This window comes from Corvus kubaryi, unplaced genomic scaffold (assembly GCF_017639235.1).
Source record: "Corvus kubaryi isolate FWS band 111438036 unplaced genomic scaffold, C.kubaryi_AGA036_p1.0 37334, whole genome shotgun sequence".
Classification (NCBI taxonomy): Eukaryota; Metazoa; Chordata; class Aves; order Passeriformes; family Corvidae; genus Corvus; species Corvus kubaryi.
Window position 1 is genome coordinate 9,650,496 of NW_024581108.1, and position 25,449 is coordinate 9,675,944.

At 36.4% G+C, this 25,449-nt stretch overlaps 1 protein-coding gene across 5 annotated transcripts in view; it reads left to right on the forward strand.

Annotated features, from left to right (window-relative positions):
• The window catches only part of EVI5 (ecotropic viral integration site 5), a 62,518-nt gene extending 37,741 nt beyond the window's left edge, over positions 1–24,777 (forward strand). For 4 of the 5 annotated variants that reach the window (XM_042030201.1, XM_042030204.1, XM_042030203.1 and 1 more), the window contains 2 exons: positions 5,921–6,016; positions 23,506–24,777. In XM_042030201.1, coding sequence (XP_041886135.1) covers positions 5,921–6,016; positions 23,506–23,811 — 402 coding nt within the window. In that variant the 3' untranslated portion in view covers positions 23,812–24,777. Of the gene's footprint in view, positions 1–5,920; positions 6,017–19,063; positions 19,074–23,505 lie in introns of all 5 variants that reach the window. The other variant, XM_042030206.1, reaches the window with a different exon arrangement.
• The last annotated feature ends 672 nt before the right edge of the window (positions 24,778–25,449 follow it).

The following is a 25,449-nucleotide window of genomic DNA, read 5'->3' on the forward strand; positions in this document are numbered from 1 at the left end:
GTAGCCTCTGCTTGGCAGCTTAATCCCTTTTCCTCCATTTCTATGCAAGCTGGTGACTTGTAGTATCCTCTTAAAATTATCCATGGCTGATTTGAGTTGGGTGATAGAGAGCATACCTGTAATATGAAAAACTGGTTTTACACCTGAGTAATCTTAAAGCAAAAAATATCCATAAGAATTAATTCTTCTTTTTGTTAGGTTGATCTGGACAGGCAGTAACATCACTTCCTCCTGCTGTGTTTCCTGGCAGATTCAGAGAATTTTGTCACATTTACCCTATCTCTAACCCTGTCAAAGCTGCTTTGAGAACAACTGTAAAGGAAGTCCATTATTGTGCTAGTAATCTCCCCATGGTTTAAACTTTTAGCACTATTTCTTTAGAACGAAGCCTTTCTATGACCTCTGTTTAATAACTTTTCCAAGTACTGACTGTTCAGTAAAGAAATTGTTTCCATCTTTTCAAATTACAGGAAACCCTTTTTTACTCTTATCAATACTGGTGTGAGATGTTAGTGATGTGTTTTTTGAAAGTCTAGAATGAGTCACTATAAAGTCACTGAAAGGACAGTAGTTACCACATCTACCCTTCTGAATACACTTCATTTACATTTTTAATGCAGTGTCTTTTGCCACAGAGTAATAATTTTAAAGCCTCTCCTGAAAAGAGGCTGAGGCAAGTTGTTACCACGTAAATATTTCTAGGACAGAAAAGATCAAATTAAGGGTGTTAGGGAGACATCCTAACTTCCAGTCATTTTTAGTAAAGATGTTATCTGAGGAACAGCAACTGTTGAGCATGCCTGTATTCTGACTGCCTATGAAACCATTTTTTTTCTGTGTTTTTAAGTTCACAGTTATTAAAGTGAAAACAACCCTAGATGTTTTCTTATTATTTAAAATGGCTGATTTTCTTGTTGATGTATATTTCCTTTCCTATTCTGTTGTGATAACTGAATGTTTTAGAAAACTTGTACACCTCTTGGGATGAAACACCTGCAACTAGAATTCAATTACACTGATCTTCTGTATCTTAAACTTCCATCGGGCAGCAGAAGCTGGCTTAAGGCCTCCAGTGTTTTTCAGGTGGTTCCTGGTGATTTGTTTGTTGTAGAAACCCTTTTTTATTTATGAGTACTAAACTTGATTTTGGGAGGCCATTATACAGTAATGGTTTCGGGTATTTTAAATCAGCATATTTTTTTAAGCAGTCTGTCTCTGCACTCTTGTGTTGCCAGCTATACATCCTGGCCTGATGCTGATTGAGTTTGAAAGGTCTCCACATGTTCAGGAGTTCTCAGTAGGCGTCAGGTAGTTTTTTGAGACTAGCTGCTGCTTTGCAAGATGCTTTTCTTTTAGAAAGCCAGACAAAGGAGGATTTAAATGTGATCTGAAAACCGTGATTCTCAGTTGATCCTTTTTGGTGGACAGAATTCTTCTTCATTTCAAGGAGCAAATTTTTGGGGTGCAGATTTTTCTTCTCAGGAGCTCTCAGTGTAATTCTTGGTATGCACACAAGTACAGTCACTCTAGTACTTCACAGCAGGATGAGAGAGGAGAGAGCTTCCAAAACTGTGAAGGGGCCTAAGTAAGTTCTGGTTTAGCAGCGGGTTTTTTTGATCTACAGAGCTCATTTCCTGCTTCACTGCCCGTGCTACTCCCACTATATACACAACCTCTGGGGCAGGGGGTTGGATTGGCTGTGTACACTGTTACCAAGCACTTGTCCTTAGAGCAGAGGTGATACCTGCCACGAGGATGTTTGTTACCCTGATACACAGATTTCTAACCCTGGTGGTGCTGGTGGAGCTGGTCTGTTGGAAGAGACTATCAAGGGAGGAGTTACAAATCTTCAAAAGCAGTGAAATCGAGATGAGGCATCTTTAATTACAGTGTAACACCAGCTGGCATTGCTTTTCTAAAAACCCTTCTGGGAAGAGGAGGTAGGCACTGCAGTGGTGCTAATATGCAGATGCAGTATGCCAGGGATGTAAAGATTAATTCACATGTGACTGCAGGATGTTTCAAACAAATTCCTAGATTCTAGAATTGGCTAGCTGTCAGTATTTTGCAATTCTGATAATACCCACACTTTGCTTATTGACATGTTATCTGACTTTTTCTCTGTGTATTAATTTTAAATTTAAAATGACTATTATTTGCCTAGCGACCAGCTAGTTTTTGTGTTGTGACCTCTCCAAGTATCACAGATTTTCTATAATAGTGCTCCCCCTCAAAGCCCACCACCAAAAAAACCAAACCAGCAGCCCACATCCTATGTGTATAACTCTAGATTTAAAAAAATTAAACACGTAATTGCTTATGCTATTCTCTTTTAAAAGGTGTGATATTCATACCTTGAAGACTTCTAAATTGTAAGTGGAGTCGTAACATTCAGTTTTGAACCCATACAGTTGATCTGGGTGCTTTCCTCAGAAGTGCAAAGTTGCTCAAGCGCAGTAGTACAAAACTATTCAAGCACAGTATACAACCAATGCAGAGTGAAATGTCTACTTCCTACTAAAGTAAATGCCACAATTAGAAGCATTAAATGAACTTAAGCTGCATGAAAGCAATTTAATTTTTCTTATGTCAGTGTGACTGTGTAGTAACTGATAGTATGCCCTCACCTTGAGTACTGTGTGCAGCTCTGGGCCCCACGATTTCAAAAGGATATGAAGGTCCTTGAAGGTGTCTATAGGGTAATAATTAAAAAAGCTGGTGAAAGGGCTGAAAATAAAGTTCTATGAGGAGTGGCTAAGGATTTTGGGCTTGTTTAGTTTGGAGAAAAGGAGGCGGAGGTGGTGGTGTCAAGCTCCCCTAATGAAAAGCTACTGTTAAAAAATATTACTACCAAATTTAAGTTCCTCACATTAAAATTTACCTTTGATTAATGAATGCTCATCAGAGGGTGGGAAATCTTTGCATTAGGTTCAGATTACTTTCTAACATGAAATGTCACTGGAAGGTGAAACAATTTGGAAGATTATGGTAATACTTTGTAGTTGTATAAAAATGTATGTATTGACGAGAAATATCAGTCATTCGATATTAAAGAATATTGGGTAACTTAAAAATAATAATATGACAGATAAAACTTTGAAGGACCTTTTTTGTTCATTAAATATATGTAAGCTTTCAGCTGTCTACTTATTATTTATTCTCTAAATTAGATGATTTTGATAGAAATTAAAATATATTTTAATGCTTTGGTGTCTGACTCCTGCATGTTTTCCAGTGGTTTGCTACCACACTTGCATAAGCATCTGTAAAGGACAACGGTGTGATCAACTTAGTAGACTATATCTTTTTTTATTGGTCAGAGATGAACAGCAGCTGTAAAGAAAACTCTGATGCCTTTTCCTATTTTTTTTTCTATGTCATCCTTCCAATTTATCCACTGCAGACAGACTTGGTAGCCCACAGAACATGGGGTTATTTAATTAGAAATACGTGACTTTTTTGCAGCCAGTTAAAAGGATCAGCTTCCAATTTTGAATGTTGCAAGAGGAAGTTACAGCATGACCTTTCTTAAAGTATATTTGTAGAAGATGCCATTGCAGGGTTCCTTTTTTTTTTTTTTTTTTTTTTTTTTTTTTTTTTTTTGTGAATTGCCAGCTCTACAAAATCTGTAGCTCTGAAAGGAAAACTGAAACTTACTTGCGTTCACTAATAATGGGCATCTTGCAAGCCAGGCTTATGCCTTCCATTCAGCTCCAACTGACTTGTAGCTACAGTCAGTTCTTCTGTGAGCAAATACACACAATTATTCTGTAATATCTGCATTAACTTTACAGTACTGTTTCTAGAATAAAAAGTAACAATAAAACCACTTAAATGTAATGGAAGTTGTAATTCCCATATGATATACACTAACAGCTATTTGTGTGCCAAACCCAACCTGCTAAATGTTACTGCTTCTGCTGTTAGTTTATACTGACCTTGGGAGTGCCTGTTTCATGGCCTCTTGTGCACCCAGTTTCTGTGTAAGCTCAGCTGTTTATTACACTTCTGTTTTAAAAGGACTGTGGCACCTCTGTTCTATTTCTGCTAAAATCTTACTTTACTGTTGCATTTTGATTGCATAGTGTACAGTGACATAGTAGAGTCCATAGAATTAGAGGCTTAAGTGGGAAAGTCAAGGTTTCAAACAGAGGGAAAGGGCTTAAGACAAGCATTTCTCCCATATATTCCTGCTACATCAAGAGATCAGGTCATTCTCATTGTGTGGAATCTGTGTCTGACAGCAAGGAAGATTTTTTCATATGCTGATGTATTTTTAGTCTGCAGGTTATGTTGCATTTGTTTCATAGGCCAGTAGTCATTCTTGTAGAGAGAGATGATGGGGTTAGACTGTGTTTGGGATTTTTTTAACTATTTAGGACAGGAACTATTAGTAATACTGTTAATATTAATACTACTTGTGTGTGTGTGAATTTAGCCATAGGTTACCTTGGAAACTAGGTTCAGTATGGAATTATGCATTAAAGGATCTTGTTCTTCCATGTTACAGATTGTGGGAATTAATATGACAAAATTATTTTTGGGGTAATTTTGTAATGCATACCTCACTGCAAGAAAAACAAAGCCCAAAAAAAGAGATAATGCTTTGATACTGCCAACACTGACAGTGTTCTAAATTGTTCTCTTCTTTCAGGAAAAAGGTTTGGAAGGTAGCATGTTACCTCTCCTCAAAGTCCTGTCCTGCCTATATTTCAGAGGGGTGTTTTAAAGGGACCTCTCCATTAAAGCTTTTTGTCTTAATTTTTGAGAACAGTTAACACTTTTCATTCTAAAAGATATTTAACTTCTCTTTGCAAATGACTTTCAATTTGGCTGTTTAAGTAAACTGTTTGCTTTCTTCAAGTGTAATTAAAACTTCAGCAAAATGAGCTATAGGTAGAAAAACAATATATTTCCATTTTATTTGTATTTCTGTAATATACTGCTTGTATGTGATTTACAGTTAAGGTAAAGAATTATACAAAATCAAGGTGCTTGCATTCTCTAGAGCTGGTGGCTGCTTCAGAAATTACTTAGCTGGAAAAAGTCAAGAGCAGAGTTGTTCTGCATTTTATTAGTAGCAAGCAGAAGACATGGAGTGCATTCCTCATCAGGGTGATTATTTATCTCAGTTCTGCCAAGTTTGGTTCAGTCACATTAGGATTCCCTTTAGGGACAAGATGGAAACCAGTGCTGCAGGCATTCAGTGCAGATGAAACCTTTCAAGCATCCTGAAACGTAGGAGCTGCATTTGGTTGACAAATGAGGGGAATGTCATATTCCTCTTCATGTATTTTTGTTTGGGTTGGTTTTCTTTTTTTACTTGCCAGTTTTTCTGTATACCTCTTGAAGCATTGGTATTAGGGGACATTTCTCTCTTCATTTATACTCTCTGGAACTCCTACGTGACAAATACCACCATATTTTGGATGTTACAATTCTTCCTACAGGACGAAAAAGGCTTGTCATATGTAGTGTTTCCCAGGGCATGTCCCACAATGCAAGGAAAGAATGGTTTTGTTTACTTGGAGACAAAAGGAAATGTCTTGTTGCTAAATGTAAACTTTACATTAGTGAAAATAAAGTACACTAAGATATGTTCCATGTATTGATAGTATTCTGTAGGAGTGGTTTACTAAAATGCAATCTCACGTATATAGGATGTGGATTCCACCTGTGAAGCTGTTAATTCTTCATACTCCACCATAGCATCCTACCTGGTACTATTGAGAGAGTCAGCTTGGTCTGAGCCACTGTCACCTCTAAATACCTGCTGTAATTTCAACCAAATGAAAGTGCTGGGTGGTATCTGGGAAGAGCTTCTGTTTGTGGCAAAAATATGCAGACGGTTAAAATAAGATTTTTGATATAGTAGATCTTTGAATAACTTGAATATGATTCCTTTTTTTAACCAAAACAGAAAGAAGAAGGAAAAATTCAAGGGCAGCTTAATAAATCGGATTCTAACCAGTACATCAGAGAACTGAAAGATCAGATAGCTGAACTGAATCATGAGGTAAGTGATATTATACTACAGTCTCTGATCACTTGTACCTTTTGTCCTTTCACCTGTAGCAGGTTTTGCTTATTTAATAGTTAATACATCTTCAGTACCTGTTTTTGCCAAAGTACATTATTTTAAATGAATGCAATAAAACTCTTATTCATGAATCTTGCCTTTATCTTGGGATGTAAGAGAACAAAAGAATGTTTAGTTACATGATTTGATGTTAAATGAGATTGACATTTATGTTCCATCTCGGCTTTTTCCTTAATTTTCTTAATTAATGAGTTGATCATGTTGCATTTACTCCACTTGGAACTGCATATATGAGAATAAGCCCCTTTATGTCTTTATTTGGTACAACTATTAAGGCTACTGTAATTAGAAATTAAACTTCATTTGTGCAAGTGGAAGAATCCATGAGTAAATTTCTTGGTTCTTGCTGTTGCAAGGATGAATTTTATGTGGTATATACTGAGATTGCTTAAAAAAAAAAAGGATGCTTGCTTAATATCAGTTAACAGATTTTTAAGTTTTAAACTGTCAGAACCTTCAATCTATGAAATTTCTGTCTTCAAACTTCCTTGCTCTAGTAGTTGTAGTAATTTTCTGTTAAAAAAGATCAGAAGGTCTTGAAACAGAGATGGCTTATGTAACTCCTGTGCTCACTGGCTCATTTCAGTTCATGCTGCATTGTGAAGAAATGTTTTTACCTAATACTACATTTTACCTAATACAAATTGCCTGGTCATCTTTGCAGTGAAGTCTGCTTCTGTTTCTATAGCCTTTTCATACACAGCCCTGAAAGTGTTGCTTAAAACCATAGGATTGTAGAGCAATTCAATCTAATTGTTGCCTTTTTCCTTTAATTAAACAAACACATCCTTTCTTTAAGTGTAGATAGTGTTTTCCTAACAATCTTAGTAGATCCAAGCTTTTAGGATTAATCCCTTGAGACTTAAAACACAGTTGAGGATCTTGGAATGTTGTCTATGCTATAGATCACTATGTTACAGATTAAGGATAGTCTCTAGGCCCATCAGTCCAGCACCTTTACCAATCATTAAGCTCACTTAAAAACAGGTTTAAAAATCAATAACCTGGCTTTCTCCATTAAAGCACTCTAGCTAGTTTGCTTTGTTGCTTGCTTGAAGAATTCCCAGAAAGCCAGCTATTTAGTGTATTTTTGCATTATGAACAAAATAAGGCACTTTTCCCTCTGACTTTTTCCTCTGCTCAGTGTCAGTTTAAAAGGTAAGAAACAGTGCTTTCGGGGAAAAGTAGAATTACTGTTGAAAAGCTGTTGCATTATTTTGTCTATACAATAATTTGTTATATGCCTGGCTGAGCAACTGGATTGCTCATGAAAGCAGGCAATACTGTACATCTTTAATGTGCATGAGTTAATGTGAACAGGTTGGAATGAAGATGAGGTTCATAAGCTCACAGAATAATGATAATTCTGAGTAATACTAGTGATTTCCTAAACAGTTCAATCTAGACAAATCATTATCAGCATCTCACTTTGACAGAAAGGAAATGCTATGAAGAACATAAATTTCAATAATAGCAGAGTTTGAGTAATTCCATGTAGAAGAGTGCTCCTCTTCCAATATGTGCTTTGTGGTGGCTAATTTTTTAATTTCCAAACTAGGTAAACACGATAGGGAGGAAATCATTCTAGCATACATAGAAACAGTAAGAAGAAGTGGTTTGACTTGATGATTTTACAGATTTTACTTTCTGACTTTAGTGATTCTAGGATTTTATGAAATTCTGTATGTAATAGACATGTTCTACCTTGGCAGCATTCTCCATGTTTCTTTACAGACTTTCTTCAAGCCTGGAAGTCTTTGTTTACTAATGACTTCTTTTTCCCTTTCACCCTTACTGTTACGTATCTATTTGTCTAGTTTTTAAATAAAATATTAAGAGGGAAAGTAGTGTTTCCTGCAGTATTTCCTCAAAAAGCAAAATCTGAAGAAAATGGCAACAGGAAGAGACAAAAATGTTTGCTCTCAACTGCTAAATGTTAGAAGTATAATTCAGTCAATGCCAGTTAAATAAACAACTTCCTTAAATCTGCACTGAAGTGTCTTCATGCATATATCCATTAATGACCATGTTCTTTGTTTTTTGGCTAGATGCTTTCTGATTCTACTTCTGCAAAAGCTAAAAGAAACGTTACACATTTGCAAATGCATCTTCCTGAAGATAGGGTGATGGCGTATGTGACATGCTAACCACAATCTCCCAACTGGTTAGCATGTAAAAGGCACTGGAAAAGGAACAGAGCTCTTGGTGACTGTATGGTTACCTTCTAATATATTGTAATTGTGTAACTTTAAGCTGCACATAAATGCAAATGTTAATTAAAGCAAAAGTTATAATTTAAGATAGGAGTGGGATGGATACGTGTGAAACAAGATGAAACATCTAGGCATGGCCATCAATGTTGATTCTGCATATTTAACGTTTTTTTCCTCTCCAGCACTGCATTTTTACAGATTTTTACACCAGAAAAGTTGCAGGTTCTCCATCTGAAGGATGGAACAAAATAATGACCAAATCCTATATTGAATACAAGTAGCTGCAGACTAAGTCCATATTCTGGCTTTTGGATAAGTACTATTTCGTGCCTTTGGCCAGCAGTGTGAATGTATATGTTTCTCTATCAGTGGAGCCTGGAGGAGCTATATGCTTTAATTCTGTTCTGTGATATCATCCATCAGATGGTGATGGTACCAAGTTGTGGCAACAGCACAATCCATCCTGATTGCAGAGTTCTTGTATAGGTCTACTGTGCCATCAGTGTTTGCAAGCCAGGCTAGTAGCCAGGCACAGGACAAATCTAGGGTATCGGTGAGGAACACCAATAAGGCCAGCAGAGAGTCACTATTACTGCCCCGTGTCTAAAGCTGAATTGGTTACTAAAAGGTGGGCTGGGAGTTTGCTATGGCACAGGTGCAGCAAGCTGCTGCTGTACCATTTCTTGACTAAGTGAGGAAAGTTTGGCCCTTGGTATTCAGATATTTCTCTCACCCGTTCCAATGGGGTAACCTAAATCAGCAATGTGTTGCAACTCTGCGTGCTATATCAAATGATGAATCAATGGACTCAGATTACAAAGGGTAATTGGCTGGAAGTTTTTGTAAGTATATACAAAACTTTTTAAAAATACAATTTTTTTGGTCATCTTTTTCTGAGCTCAAAATTTTGCATGCTTCTTAAATATAATGCAGCTTGCAGCCTGAAGGATAAATTTCAGCTGCTTTTATTACTCATCTAGGAATACTAATGCTATAGTCAGCTTTCAAATAATATTATAAGAAGACTTACTTGTAGTCAATTCAAGTTGTGTTCCTGTTACTGAATAAAACTGCAAGTACTGGAAATTGGTAGTATGGCACCCAAATTTGAACCAATGAGCCACATTGGTATTAAATGTATAAGGTAATTAAATAGAAAAATACACCTTTTTTCTTACCATTCAAATACAGTAAAATAACTACAAATAGAATTATTAGATTTTCAGCTCGTTCTAACAAACTACCTGCCTGATTCCTTTTATACCTAACCAGAGGATTTCTGTAACATGGTAAGCTGAGTTGAATATTGACTACTTCAGAGTAAGTCTTAAACATATATTTGATGAACACTTCAGGAGAACAAACAGAATTTGGAGCTTTGAGAACCTTGTAAGAAGAAGTTGTAGACTTCTGCTCTACTAGACTTTTAGACTTCTGTAAATTTCTGCTTTAGTGGTGAACACGGCAGGGTTAGGTTAGTGGCTGGACTCTGTAGAGGCCTTTTTCAACCTTAACAATTCTGCAGTTCTGTGCACATTATCTTAAATGTATTTACATGCACCTCTTTCTTTGCACTGACTTGAACACCCAAATATGGGTTAGAATTTAAATATTGAGCAAAATTTGTAATGTTATGTAAAATAGTGAATTAATTCTTAAATTCCTCAGTGCAATCGTAACTTCACTCAGAAATCAAATACATGTAGATCAATTACTACTTACTTGCATTTTGAACTTTAGTAAACATATCTGGTTTTGTGCTCATTGCCTAGAAAGTTACTGACAGCTATCCTGTAATCTTTTACACAACTTATCAATTCAAAGAACAGCTAATGCATAATGAAAGGACACTCTGACTGAAGTATTTCTAGTTAGCTAGTAGCTAATCCTGTGATAAGTCATGTATATTAAGTGCTGTACTTCCTTTTCTCCTTATTGGCTGAGCTGCTTTATTGGGTACAAAGTTGTTAGGTGGTTGTGACTTAGGACTTTATTGTTGAAGGTTGAAAGTAGTGTGAAAACCTGAAATGTTGAGGATCATCACAAACAGGAAGTCATGATGTAAACTTCTTTGAGAGCTTTTAATATGTACTATTAGACACTGTTTGCCTTTTCAGAATCCTGTGTTCAGTTGCCATTTCTTCTTTTCATTAATTTGAAGTCTTTCCACCTAGCATTTTCTTTCTTCCTCCATTTCCCTCCCATTGTTAAAGCTATCTCTGCAGCATTCTTAACTTCTAGCTTAGTGGGATTTTAACTTAAAATGCTTTATCACAGGCTGCAACTTCTGTGAAGCAACTTTTGTTATTCTTGTCAGTAAGTACAGAAGCTTGGTTCCCCTGTGTTTGGCACAGGAGAAATAAAATCTAGCAATCAGTCTATTCTGTCACTTGACCTTCCAGTTCATGTGCTTTAACTGATGTAACACAAATGGCATGAGCACACAGACACTGCAAGATTTGTACTGTGGTTAGACACTTTCAGGCTGCATGAGGATTACTGATGCTTCATAGAAGTTGCCTTTGATTAGATACAGAAATGTTAACTGAAAGCAACTTCTGTAAAACATTTTTACTGTTCAAGAGAATATCTCATTAAGTAGGTAGTACTGAAGTAAAGCTGTTAAGCTATGTGGAAATGAATACTTTGGAAGTTTGGACTGTTACAAGCTTCCATTAATTTGAAGGTTTAAGAAAACTGTGACTCTTGAACAAGCTGTTATTCTTTTGAACACAAATCATATACTGGAGAATTAAGGAAGAGGTTGCTTGTAGTTTCCCACCTTTTCCTTTCAATTCAAACTGAATGGAATTAAATGATTTATAAACTGCTGAAGTTCTGCATTTCATGCACTACCCCTCTGTATGTGCAGTAACTTTATATATATTACCCAGCAGCTGCCTCTGCTTCCTGTTGGATGTTGCAAGGCTTGTATGTGTTACCTAGATTACAGGGGTGGTACAAAAGATTAGAATTGATGTGCTTACCCACAAACTACACTGGCAGACCGCAAGACACCTTTGGAGACAAAAGCAAGTGGTTTCCAGTCTTTCAGACTTTGTGATTTAGGACAAAGTGCTTAAGTTTAAGTTGTTTCACATGAAACTTTACAAAGTTTGCCTTTGTCACACTGTTAGGTGATTTTTGGCTCTCTTGGAATCCTTTAATGTGTTTGTTTTGCTGTTAAATTTCAGTTTTTCATCTTTATATACTACAGTACTTCAAATTTGGTTTGGATTTGGTTTAATCTTATGACAGCTTTCATATTAAAAGCTGAATTCTGTCGAACATGTGTTGAAGTTCACAAAAGCAAGTAGCCTCTACAATTTGGGACTGCAGATCTGTATGGCTGTGTTAGAGGACAGCTTTATGAAAGGCAACAGCAACATACAGAAACAGTGCTTCCTTCACTTAAGACATTTTTTTTCTTAGAAAGCAGGAATACAGATGTTGAAGATATAGCCCATTTTTCAATTTTACTATGGCATTTGTCCATCTGCAGGGATTATTCCACTCCCCAGGAATTGAGAGCTGATAGCTGGAGTTTAGGAAGAACATTGTGAAAGTACCACTACATATTTTGCCTTTTTTTCCTGCATGCATCTTATATTGACCAATGTCAGAGGGAGAATACAGAGTTTTCTCCTAGCTGTTTCTTTCTAATGAGATATCCTCTTGACGAATAATTAGTTGCAATATTTTGAGAAGAAGCAAGGATGATGTGCAAATCTTATTCAGGTGTGTTTGATATTTGACCAAAAACCAAAATTCTGATGTTAGTGTGGCATACTGTTCTAACATTTAGAAAACTCTCTGCAAACTTGTCCAGTTAACAATATCTCAGCATGGCTGATTAAGAAGAACAACATGGCAAATAACTGGAGCATTATTATTTTGCCAAAATAATTTTTCAGGCATTTAAAAGACTTTATAATAGTACCTTTAAGTGAAATTCTAGAGGTTAAATTCTTGCATATTGACAATGCAGAAAATGGGGTGCTTTTAAAGGTATTTCCCATTTCAGTATCTGAAAACTTGACGGCTCTTCAAAGAAGTAGTGAGCATTAGTTTACTACTCTTCCATGTCCACATAGGTATAGTTTATCTAGGAATGGATCTGATATTATGTTTCAAGAACCTAATGCAGTCAGTAAGATTCTGATAGAGGTGTTATCTCTTGGTCTCATCTTGCTCTTGGTGAGCTAACATTTTAAGATTGGCTTAATGAAGAGATATAAAAGTTGGAGATTAAATACTATGCTTTTAAAAGATTTTGCTTGTGTAAATAAAATTCAAGATGCTTTAAGTAATGACTTTGAGGATAAATAATGTATAAGTTGTGACCAAAGGAGTAACTGGTTATATGGCTGAATTAAGGATACATCTTGCAACTTGCATTAGATTGCTAGGCTTTCACTGCTGAAGCTAAAATGGAGAAGGGAAAGTGAACTGTAGCTCATCAGTGTGAAGGATTTAAAAAATTCACCTATATGGGCCACACAATAAAATACCTAAATAAAATTCAATGCACTACAGTACACCAAATGAAATATTAAACCACATTAACAGTTCCTTTAGTCTTAAATACCATAAACTTATATGGTAGGTAAACTGTGTTTTAAAGCTGTCAAATTATTTCCTCCTTGTTTTTTTTATTATTAGCTAATAATCTTAAATCAGTGAGTGGTTCTGAGCCCCAGCACAGATTGATCCAGGCTGTCCCTGGAAGAGATGAGGGAATATCTTTACAAGCAGCTAAGTGATGATTCCTGCATTGGCCATAGGTGAGAACAAAATTATTATGCTGCTTATGGCCCATTGGAGTAGCACGAGATGGGCTGGCCACTGCTAGCAGCATTCCTAGCTCCTATTTCTCTCATCATAATTGCATCTGGGCTTGATGATGGTATACCAGTGAGGAAGCATTATTCCTTTTCTCTGTTAATTTTATTATTAGGCTTCCATTGAGTCAAATTCAATGCTTACCACTAGACTACATTCAGAAGCAGAGCAAGTAACTTGGAGTAAATAACATAGCTTTGCATAATGGAGATATGAGAATTAACTGGGGAAAGTGAATTCTAGTTAAAGTTAAACCTACCAGAAATTTTTTTAAGTTCTCTGAAGACATACTTAGAGAGTGATGGATAGCAGTGGATCAAATCATGTGTACAAATGAGAATGAGAGATCAGATTTATCACCATTTAAGTACCTGAGGAACAGAAATAAGTAACATTTCTTTCATCAGAACAAGGGAAAAACCAGCAGAGCCCAAAAGGCCTCGTACTCTTCCTGTAATATTTGCAATTAGATAAAATGTTCTTTTACTCAGTCTCTTGCGCACTTATTTCCCCACCCCCGTGTCTTCTGGAAGAAGTTTACTACTCTTTTTTCTTGTAGTACGAGCACGCCTACATTTGTCTCTTGGAAACTGTCATTTTACTTGCTCACTTTTATAAAACCAGCTAAGATTTGTGGGATTCATTCCAGTCAATTTTTACTTCAGTCAATTGTTTTCCGTTCATAGTTCTCAGTAATGTTGGTTGAGAGTCCTGTATTAACTCTTGTAAAGCACTTGTTTCTCAATACAGACTAGAGTCACATTAACATCTTCTAATAGTTTTTTTACTAGACAAATGCTTTCAAAATATGTGACTCTCTATAAATGTTTTCTTACTTGATAAGAAGTGTTGTCTCTGAAAGGAAATATGTTAGCCCTCAGATTTACAAAGTAAGCATTTCAGCTTGTGGTGGAATTTTATAGCACAATAAATCATGTGCTTTTCTTTTACCATATCTTGCAAGCACAGTTGAACAAGAGATGATCAGATTCTTCCCTCCCCACAAGTAAAGTTCTTGCAAGGGCAGCTAAAAATGTAGTTGCTTTACTAGTGTGTGTCAAAGTTACAGAGCCTCTGTGCTGGCAGAGCCTGATTTAAGTGGTTGTGGTCAGTCTGAGGAACCTGTGATGTGATAAGATAGCGTTTGTGAGGTCATGTGGTTTGCAAACACCCAGTCTAATGTAGCAGCTTTGTCTACACAGGATAGTTAAATATATACTTTATGCTTTAGAAAAGTGAATTGCTTTATTCCTTTAACTCAGCTTGTCCTTAAGAGTCAGAGATGTTATACTGGCTTGATAATGCCCAGATTGTTACTGAAAGACTGAACTGATTGGGAGACTTAATTATCCAGTAACTTTCTCCAGTTTAGTTACCCTGCCCTTAATAAAGCAGCTAAATCTCTAAATAAGCAGCTATTTGGCAGCTATCTCACTAAATAAGCAAGCAACAGGCAGATGGAACATACAATGGAAAAATGTGTATTTTATGACCATCATTTGTTTAATTCAATTAACTTTGAATGGTCACAGTGTAATTAACACAGACATGTTATGCTTGCCCAAAATGTCAGTATTGATTCCATAATGATGGTATTTCATTCCATGCATTGGCATCTTTGCATCAGACAAGGTTTATTCCTCTCCCTTCCCCCCTGGTAACACCATCAACAAAATATTTTCCATCCCTCGTGAGGGTGAAGGAAACCTCTAAATGTGATCAGTGAAACCAGGACAGTGATGTAGTCTGTCCTTAAATGGAACAGGTATGACTTTGTTTACTTGGATGAGGGCAATGATTTTTGGTATGAATCTTAACTGTTTCACTGCCACTTATTACAGGTTAGATTCAATGGTAAAATAAATGAAGATTGGCGATTGCTGTTTTTATAAACATTTTCCCCCTTTGTTTTTTTCCTGACTGTATTCTACACATCAAAGCTCCAGATCTGTCTTGCTGAGCAATGTAATAACAGTTCTCGATTGCTACATTAGAGATGAATATAGCTAGCTATAATTAATTACACTGTGTCCTTTAAAGTTTATGTGGATTGCCAAAGCAAGTAAACTGATTATAGATAAAGTTATTTCTTTATCATGGCAATAATGTTCTTGATTGTCTTGATTGCATGACCTGTCTGCTTTACTGATCAGAGCTATGTCAGATATGTTTTTCCACCTATAAATCAAGTTTTGGGGATTGAAAAATGGAGGAATTGAGGTTCCACTGGTTTATCTGAGTGGTTGTTCCTTGCAAAAATTGTGTGTTAGCACCCACACATAGGTGCCAGCTATGGAAGAAAACAAGCTCAGGAGAAGACTGCTATATATTAGCTTGTAATAGGTCTCTGTAAGCTTATCTAAGTGGGGCGAACAGTGGAAATGTGGTAGAAACACCTCCTAAAATTCTTTTATCAATTTGAGTGGCAGCCAGCACAGATGAAAGTCATTTCTGCAATCAGGGGTAAAAATGTTACTTAGTCCATTTAAAAATGCTGAGTTTAAATCCTGCTTTAAAAGGACAGAGTAAAAGTGTGAAATGCTCATTTCCTGTAACTGTTGCCTGTAATGGGCGCATTTTCAGTCTCTATCAGCCAGTACATTCTAGTTAATGCTTGAGGTTTCAGTAACGTTTGTATTTATAGATGCATGCGGTAAGGAGAAGGAGTATTGAGATTTAGGTATTTTCTTGAATATAATAATTGCAGTACATTAAGTGTGATTATACTGCTGATTTAAAATATTTTTGTTGCCATGTCCTCACTCCAAATAAACACTTCCATTACAGCTTCTTGTAGAAAGAGTTTCTGGGAACTTTCTATAAATAACTAGCTAGTAGGTAGAAGGAAAATTCCTAGGCCTGTCATCTTGGAACTTCCTTTGGAATTGCACACAGTCTCATTACAACAAACCTGTCAGATCTTAGAAAAAAATCCCTCAAGAAGTAAAACCTGACACAGTTACCAAATACTGACTTCTTTTCAAAATAGCATTAACAGTTGGGTATTCCTCAGTGCTGTTGCTACTTCAATTACACATTTCATACCTAACTTCAAAGTTTAACTTGATTACACTGTACTAGATCAAAACCAGATACTTTAACCATATAGTGCAGTGATCATAAAGTCATGACCTCCCATTGATCGCTTTATTGGTTTCCTGTTCTGATTCACTGGAAACCTTCTGGTCTGAACGCTTGTTGCTGGTTTTAATCTTTGTCACGTTTACAATACAGCAGACTCGTCTATGGTAAAACTGATATACAACATACACTTAATTTATCATATTTTGTTTTAGCTCAAGTGCTCTCAAAATGATAATAAAACTTTTTATAAAAACTTAAGAAATTTAAGAGTACATTCAGAGCAATTGAAATAAACAGGTGGACAACTGGGGTGAGCTTTCTTTCAATGCATTAAAATAGTTCTGTAGATTTTATTTAAGCTTCCTAACAGCTATAGGGATTTTGTAACACATTTTGTATTACTCTTAGACTGAATATGACTTACAGAAGCTGGCAATTTAAAACAGAGGCCAAATACTTAAATGCTGTTAAAAAACCCCAAAGCCTGAAATTACTCATTCTTGGAAATTCTCTGCTGCTCTTTTGCTTTTCGCTTACAACACACTGGAGGGGTTTGAACTCTCTTTAGTGGTATGGTCAGCAAAGTTCATTTGAGATAAATATTTCAGTTTGTATAGCAATATGTTATTCTTGGTCATCCTTTTAAAAGTATGAGCTTCAAAAACAAAGGTAATAGTCTCCTTAAACAGGAGACTTTAGTAATTAACTGCATACATAATCTTGGTTTCCAAAGAGCTAATGATGAGTGGGGCAGATTCAATTAATGTTGTAGTACCTCATATAGTAGGCTTTTAAGCCTACTATAGATGGGGAAAAAAGGCCAGTACAGAGACTCTTTGGGTTTTTTGACTTTGAAGAATAGCAGCCATACTGGCACAGCCAGAAAAAGAAGCCTAGGTCTGTTCAGGTATTTAATATTGTCATTCACTGCTCTACTGCTTGGGCCCACAGTAGGATTATACAGCCTAGAGTTTACTACTTGCTCTGATTTCTGATTAGCTTCTATTGCCAGTTTCAAGGGGTTTTTGCTACAATTGCTCAAAGATGTGGAGAAATGGCACTGCAGCTATATTAGATTGAATCCATTTATAAACTCCAAAAATCACAGTCACAGAATGAACTAGGTTGAAAAAGACCTTTGAGATTGAGTCCAACCTATGACCTAACACCACCTTATCAACTAGACCATGGTAGTAAGTGCCACATCCAGTCTTAAACACCTCCAGGGACAGCGACTCCACCGCCTCCCTGGGCAGCCCATTCCAATGCCCAATCACTCGCTGTGAAGAATTTTTTCCTAATGTAAACTTCCCCTGGCACAGCTTAAGACTATGTCTTCTTGTCCTGTTGCTGGTTGCCTGGAAGAAGACACCCTCCCCCCCCGCCCCCAAGTCTTGCTATAACCTCCTGTCAGGGAGCTGTAGAGAGTGATAAGCTCTCCCCTGAGCCTCCTCTTGTCCAGGCTTAACAACCCCAGTGCTCATAGCTGCTCCTCATAGGGCTTGTGTTCTAGACCTTTCACCAACCTTGTTGCCCTTCTCTGGATGTGACTGAGCACCTCAACATCCTTCCTAAATTGAGGGGCCCAGGACTGAAAACAGCACTTGAAGTGCAGCCTAACCAGTGCTGAGTACAGGGGAAAAATGGCTTCTGCATCATAGTACCTGCTGGATGTAATATTCGTCTGAACTGATATTTGTGTCCTTAATGGCAACATATTTCCCACTAATTCCATTGGAGATGGTCCAATTACTTCATTTGCTGTGATAAGCATTTTTCCAAAAAAAGTTAGTGGGAGTATTTTTAAAGAAGTGGTAGTATAATACTGTATGCCTTAAACTGGAGTCATCTCGTTACGATGGGAGAGTCATCACTAAGTAGCAGTCAGCTGTTAAGTATAAGGGATCCCATTAGCTGCTGTGGACAGTCTCAGAAAGTTTTAAGAACTCCAAGTAGTTTGCTTTTATTCGTGTTAAATGTGATTATAATTTAATAGATCATAACTGATTTTTTTATTGGCTTGTAATTAGGTTTTGACTCCTAAATCTCTATTTTCATGGTGCCAAATTGACAGTGTTTTTCTGAATTATAGGAGAGGTATTTGAAAATCCTTACGACTTGTTTCTTCAGCTAAATGTGGTTAGATCATATTTTCAGCAACATTTTAGTTTTCTTTTGAATCATGTTTGGAAGGAAGGAAATCTTATGAAGAGTTTCAACTATTACTAAGGTTGGAACAAATAAAGAGGGAATTCTGATTTTTAGATTCCTGTAAGTAAAAGCACTGAGAATTCAGGATCTCTATTTTTTAAATAAACATTTAAATTGACATATTGCCTTCTGCCAAAGCCAATTTTATTCACCCAAGGCAGTGGTCATATTTTGATGTCACTTGCGTATTGCTTGGTTATCTTACTGTGACTAGATTTAATATTTATTGGCAAGCTTTGTTAAAACCTATCTTTATTACTTTGGAATTGAGTAAATGTCAATAATTAGTTACTGAAGCCTTTTAAAGGGAGCAGACAGTAGCATTTTAGTTCAACTTTTCACCACTGAACTACTAGCTTAAAACCTCACAGGTTACAACATAAAAATATCTCCCAGAGCTTAAGTCAAACTCATTCACAAAGTCCCACTTCAAAGTTTGACATCTGGTCCCAAGTCAAAAAAACCAAAGCAACTTAGAAATATAACTTGCTTGCAACTGACTGTCACCCTTCAAACTTGATTCTACTATGTAATATAGAACGCCTTTTGAATTGTTTAAAACTTCTAAATTTCTCTTTACTGTTTCTCCTTCACGCCTGGCTTGATGAGGCAGTCAGCATCAGGTAAGAAAGTTTATTCTAAGGTTCAAGGATCTGATTGTTCACCTTTTTCCAGCTCTTCTATATTTGTGGAAGTACAGTGTTACCTGTTAAAGAGTATGTACAGTTGAAGTATTTTCATATGTTGACCAGTTTGTCTTTAAAATGCTAAATTCTTTAGACACAAGAAGGTATATAAATACACACATTATTAAGGTTTTGTTCTTGATTCAGCTGGCTTTTGAAGGGATAATGATGATATATATTTTGATCACATAATGTTATTAACCCTTTGAAATGTCCTAAAGACCATGTGAATGTGCAGTAGTGAAAACTGAGTTGAAGCTGCAGTCATCTAGACAATATGACCTTGATTTGAGAATTAAAAGCAAAACACACAGGGTTTACCACACCCATTTTTTTAATTGGGGTTTTTTGGGTTTTGGTTTGTTTGTTTTTTTTAAATTTTTTTGGCAGATGTGATCAGATTTGAGATTCTTGCAAAAGTGAAGCAGTAAGAAACAGGTTCATTTAAATGTCACTTGTTGGAGTGACAGAGATCTAGCTCCCTTCACATGAAGGAAGGCCAGACACAAAACTGAAAGCCTTTAACAAACATTGACTCTTTGTACAAAAGAGAACAGAAAGTAAGAGACACTGGGGTGCAAGTCCATACTTTGCTCAACATGGCTGTAGTTCCTTCAGGGATAAGGATAGAGTAGAACAGGAGGGGGGAGGGGGCAGGCTGTGTTTGGGTTGGGTCCACACATCCTGCATTCCAGTCCTTAGTTGGATTTCCCATTCTCTCGATATGCTTGGGTAGATGATTGGCAAGATCTTAGCTTAATGCTTTAGTTCCTACCTTAAGCTCTTTTTCCACGTTCAAATGAAACCCTGACAAGCAAGAATCTCAAGTCTGTCTTAAAAAGCTGACAAATTAACTTCTGTGTGAATAAGGTGATTATTCATCTATTGCAAAATCTAAGCCATACCTACACAATGGCAAACATAGAATTGGTAGTTACAAATCAGGAAAGATGTTTTCAAGTTGGTATTGAGTCCTCTGACATCACTGGCTTAACATGCAGCACCAGCCAAATCAGACAAGGCAATGCTGGGCATCAACAGGAAGTATATTAAAAACCAAATAAAGGGAGTTGTATTGCCACTTGCTATCTAGATGGATGTAGAGAGTTTATAAAGAAGGTCTGTAGGGAAGTTAAAGGGCAACTGAAATTACAGTTGTCTTGATTACTCCCTGTTTATGAGAGGCTAAAACGAATTGGAACTCATCTGCTCTAGAGAGAAAGCTGAAGAAGATGTGATCTAAGTTTCAGAAAAATGATCATAGAACTGCTTTTCACCACTTGTTCCTGCATTATTAGAATTTGGGGGCAGTTACTAAAACAAGTAGATTAGTTTAAAAATAAAGGAATTTCTGGAATTCATTGCCATAGGAAGATGTGGAGATAGACAGCAAATAATATAATCAGTCATGGATGGCTGATGTATAAATGCATGTCAAAGCAGCTAGAAAAAGATTTCATTCATATTTGCTACAACAGTTTCTGGACAAGTGAATGGAGGCCTGTTGTCACTGTTGGAGGTACCGTATTAGGCTGATGGACTGTTGCCTTGAGCCAGTAGGACAGTAATGTTCCTGCCTTGAAAAAAGATACTGTTTTTTCTTTTAGGAGTGTAGAGCCTCACTTGCTAGACTGTAAAGTTATGTGAGAGTACAAAACTTCATTTTAGGAAACCTCCATTTTAGAGCTTTATGGTGGCATTGGCCACTGGTATCTAACTGCATTGGCGTGCAGGCTGTCTGCAAGTTGTTTCAAATGCTTTGAGAAGCCTTACGAAGCCTTCCTGTTGCAATAAAAATTGCAAATAATCTAGTTCCTTCAGAAATGCTCCTGAACAAATATTAGGTTGAAGGGCCCCTGAATTATCTTCAACTATGAAAGTACACTTGTCCTTGTCAGTGCAGCCTAGTATGCTGTTAGCCTTCATCACTGCCCAGGGACAGAGTGGATTCAGGCTTAGCCTCCTGTGTGTCAGGACCCCATTGTCCTCTTCAGCAGTGTTGCTCTCCAGCCTGTTGATCCCCATAATACAAACAAGGTCTATGCTGTAGTATTCTGGCTGAGGTGGCCATTTCTGAAGTAGACAGAAGTTACATTGGTAGATGTGTAGTGTGCGTTCTCTGCAGTATGTTCATTTCTTCACAGCAGTCTGTTTCCCCTTGGATGTGAGGAGTACTTAAGAAAAAAAGGCAGGCAAGTGTAAAGCTGCAGATGAAAAGGGTTTCTGGAAGGTCACAGATTTGTTATTTTAATGAAAGGATGCACAAAGATAACAGTGTTTTCTGAGACTCCCTTTAGGAACTGGCAAAGGCTGTGTCTATTCATGATCTCTTTTCACCAACAGCATTTTCCACAGACTCCCATTTGGAAAGGTTACTGCCTAAAACTGTGAAACCATGATTTTGTCATGTTTCCTAAATAAGTTCATCTAAAGGTATCATGTTTAAGTCTTCAGGAAAACAGCTGAGGTCATTGGCTTGGCTGAGTGTTCAAAACAACTAACATTGAGTATCAGCTTTATAATTTCAGGTGAACCAATGGCTCAACTGTACAGACCTAAAAGCATATAATTTCTTATTCTAATATGAAGTTTGTAGTCACTTGTACAGCAGTTCTTTTTTTTCCTGTGGTGAGGGTGGAGAGAAATTGTTGGGTTTCTGTGTTTTATTTTCTTAGTGACTAAAATTGATAGCTGTTTTGGAAAATTCATGTGGCAGCTAATCTGATCATATTGCAGGATATTTTCAGGAATAATATTTCTAAATAACACAAGAATGTCTTTACCAGGCTTTCTGCATCTCGGTATATAAGCTAGTAAAAATTATCTATTCCGGTATAAGCTGATTTTGCTTGCATCATGAGTTATGCTGTGCAAATGTGGAGCTCTGTTTTGCTTGCCTTTACACAAAGTCCTCATAAACAACTGCAGCCTATGTGTATGTAAAGAAAATGCAAAAAACTAACATTAGTATGCATAGTAACAACCACGGTTTAGATCTACATCATGTACCCATATTTCTAACAGGGATTTTTTGATAAAACATCAAAAGCTGGAGTTTTTACATGCTAACGTGCAATTTAATGCCTTCTAGCATGATTATGACTCTTGTAATCTTTTTTCAACTCCTTTTTATTCTCATCTTCTGCTCAAGCCCATGGTAAGTACAGAGATTCCTTCTTCCCCAAATGGACAGGTAAAAATCTCCTATTGGTGTCAATACTGAGGACATACATGCACTTCTCATTTATCAAAGTGAATATTGCTTCAGATTTATGAAACATCAAACAGATTTCTGTAAAGAAACTCTTCAGCATTTTATTCTTTCTATTCTCCAGGTCTGTTACTGCAAAAAGTCGCTTCCAAAGTAGCACTTGGTGCTTCTTCCTTTTTAAGCTTTTAGAGTGACATTTGGAAGGTTCTATAATCCATTTTTAATGTTTATCTGCATCCTCAGGATTTTTTATCTTAATGCTCTTAGACTGTCAAACTGACCCTGAGGTATTTGCTACTAAAAGCTAACAAAAATGAAATTCGAGATCAAACAAACCAAAACACCACAAAAACAACCAACCTCCAGAATGTCTTCCATGAGCTGCAGTTATTTTTCATTAAATTAACAGGGGACTTGCCAGACTTTAGTGCTTTGGGGTTTAGTTTTGAATAGCTTGAATGCATGGTTGAAATTGTGTATCACTGTGCATCACATTGAATTAAAATGTTATCTTGTCCGTGGTCTGACAATCATTTTTGTCTTGTTTGATATTCTCTTAAAATTGCAACTACAATCTGTTTGTGCTATACAGAGACATTTCTCTCATACAACTTGATCTGAAATCTCATTGGATCTGAATTAGATAATTAAGATACCTAATGTTACAATGTAGACTGAACTAAACATATGCTCTGGGATTTTTTCTGTGACTGTGAGAAGCTGCAATATTCACTTGGGACCCTGTTCTTTGAAGGGGGGGCTTTTTCAAGTAAGAAATCAGGCGATAGGAGAAAGAATGGAGCTGTAAAAGTAAAATGCTAAGGCCAAAAGAAATTTGCTGCTATTTGTTTGCTGTCGAAACAAATAGGCCACTCTAGAAAATAGAAACCATCCTTGTGGGGATATTAAAGATGCAGTAAAAGAGGAATCTCTCATTATTGATTCTAGGTACCTTGATTATTAAGCCTTAAAACTATAATACTTGAAGTGATCATCAAATGTGGTACTTTTCAGATCTTTCATTTTATCCAGTAAGAGTTCAATGAGGCATTTCTTGAAAATGCACTTGTTTTTTTGGTTTGGTTTTTATTGTTTGGGGTTTTTTATTGCTGGATTCTTGAGCTCTGATTAATTGTCAACTTCAAATTTTTCTAACAGATCAAATGTCTAAAAGGCCAGAGAAACTTCTCAGACCAACCCACTTTTGATGGGATTCACATTGTCAACCATTTCACAGGAGATGATGAATCATTTCATTCTTCTGATGAAGATTTTATAACTAACTCCATACAGGAGAGTGGGATTAACTTTCATCTACACAGGAGGACTGGTCAGATGTCTTTGGATCACACACTTGTAGACAGCAGTGACAGTGATACTGAAGAAAGTGCCCTGCAGACTGAAAATTCAGACAAGATGGTTTCTAAGCAGAGAAGAATGGAATCTTACTCTACTACTGTGTGATTATCACTGTGACTAGCACTGAAGACTTCCATATTTCTTTAAGGCTGAAATTGTCGGGTAACTGAAGCCATCCAGAGTTGGTTTAGGTAACTATTGGATTTGGTCTGGCCTGTGATAAATATACATGTACTGTCTATCTGCCTTCTCTCTTTGCCAAATCTTGCTGATGACATACCATTGCCATAAAACAGGCTGGGAAGGAGTTGATGGATGACAGTTTTGACAGTATTACTGAATGTTCTTTGGTTTAGAAACTACAAATATATTATTTCTTTAATGTGTAAGAAGCATTTTTGCTGTTCACAAACACGGGAATTATTTTCCTCAAAAGAAATTGCTTTTGTGCAATATTTTATGCTCTGAACAAACGTGTATGTTTTACATTGTTACCCTTTTGTGATCAAGATGGACACTAGTAAACCATCTGATCATTACACACATATATATATATAATTATCTTATGCTTCTCAATTAGTTTTGGTTTTTTACTAAAGTTATTGGATGCCCACAGAAGGCTTGAAAGACGAGCCTTTATCTATACTACTTTATATATGCAAATAATGGTCACTAATGTCATAAAGGTGTTTTTCACCATTTTCACTTAAATCTGTGTGCATCTGCTTTAGATGTTGCTAAATAATAACTGGTCTGAATATGATAATTACAATAATGTTTATTTTGTACATATTTATGTATCTACACCAAGCTGAAAATGTACATTACTCCATTTTATATGAGGAATGTAAATGTTGCAATATTACTGTCTCTGGTGTTCTAACAGGAAAATGAATTCTGTATATACACACTAAAAGTGAATTACTAAATAAAGAAAAACACTAACTTTGCATTAAGTTTCAGACTAGCTACACTAACAGGCTCATGTCAGAAATGCTTGTTCAAAACACTATTGACTGAAATCTTTTACCTTCATGTATATGTAATGAAAATAAATTTTTCATGATTTAACAAGGTTGCAGCATTTACTGTTTAGTCTCTTCCAAGCTATAGTCCCTGGTTAACACATAGTTACTTGCGGGCTCTAGATAGGTTCAAATAAGGTGAAGAATTATTCATATGTTAGTTCTAATGAAGACATGGTCAGTGCAGTGAAAATACGTACATTCAGTGCTCTTACAGTTTATATTGCAGAACTATCTAGGAAATACACTATTGGTGCCATCACCAAATAGCTGTTATGAACAAAGCAGTAAGAGCTAGCTGAGCAATCTGCTTCCAGTCTCCTGAAAACTGATATCCAGTTAAACAGCCTTAGCTTCTTGAACAGAGCAAGATATTCTGCTGTTGTCATATGAACATTTACTTGCTCTTGCAGACACATTTTAGTCAAGAATATTCTGTTATTTCCGTCTTACGTAATTAAGCAATCCTTAAGACTTCTTTTAGCAATGTTTCCAACTGTTCTATTAAATGAAAAGATGCAATGCAGAAGTTTGGTGCTGATAGGCAGTGTGTATGTTAACTGGTTTGCTACCCACGAGAAACAGTGTAGTTGTTTAAAAGTGCAAAAAGTGTGGAAGCATTCTGCTGAATGCATCTGCTAATCCCATTAGGCATTTCCTTTCCCTTTATTTTGAATATGTTTTCAGAAAGAAACCACACAACTGAGGAGATAAAAAA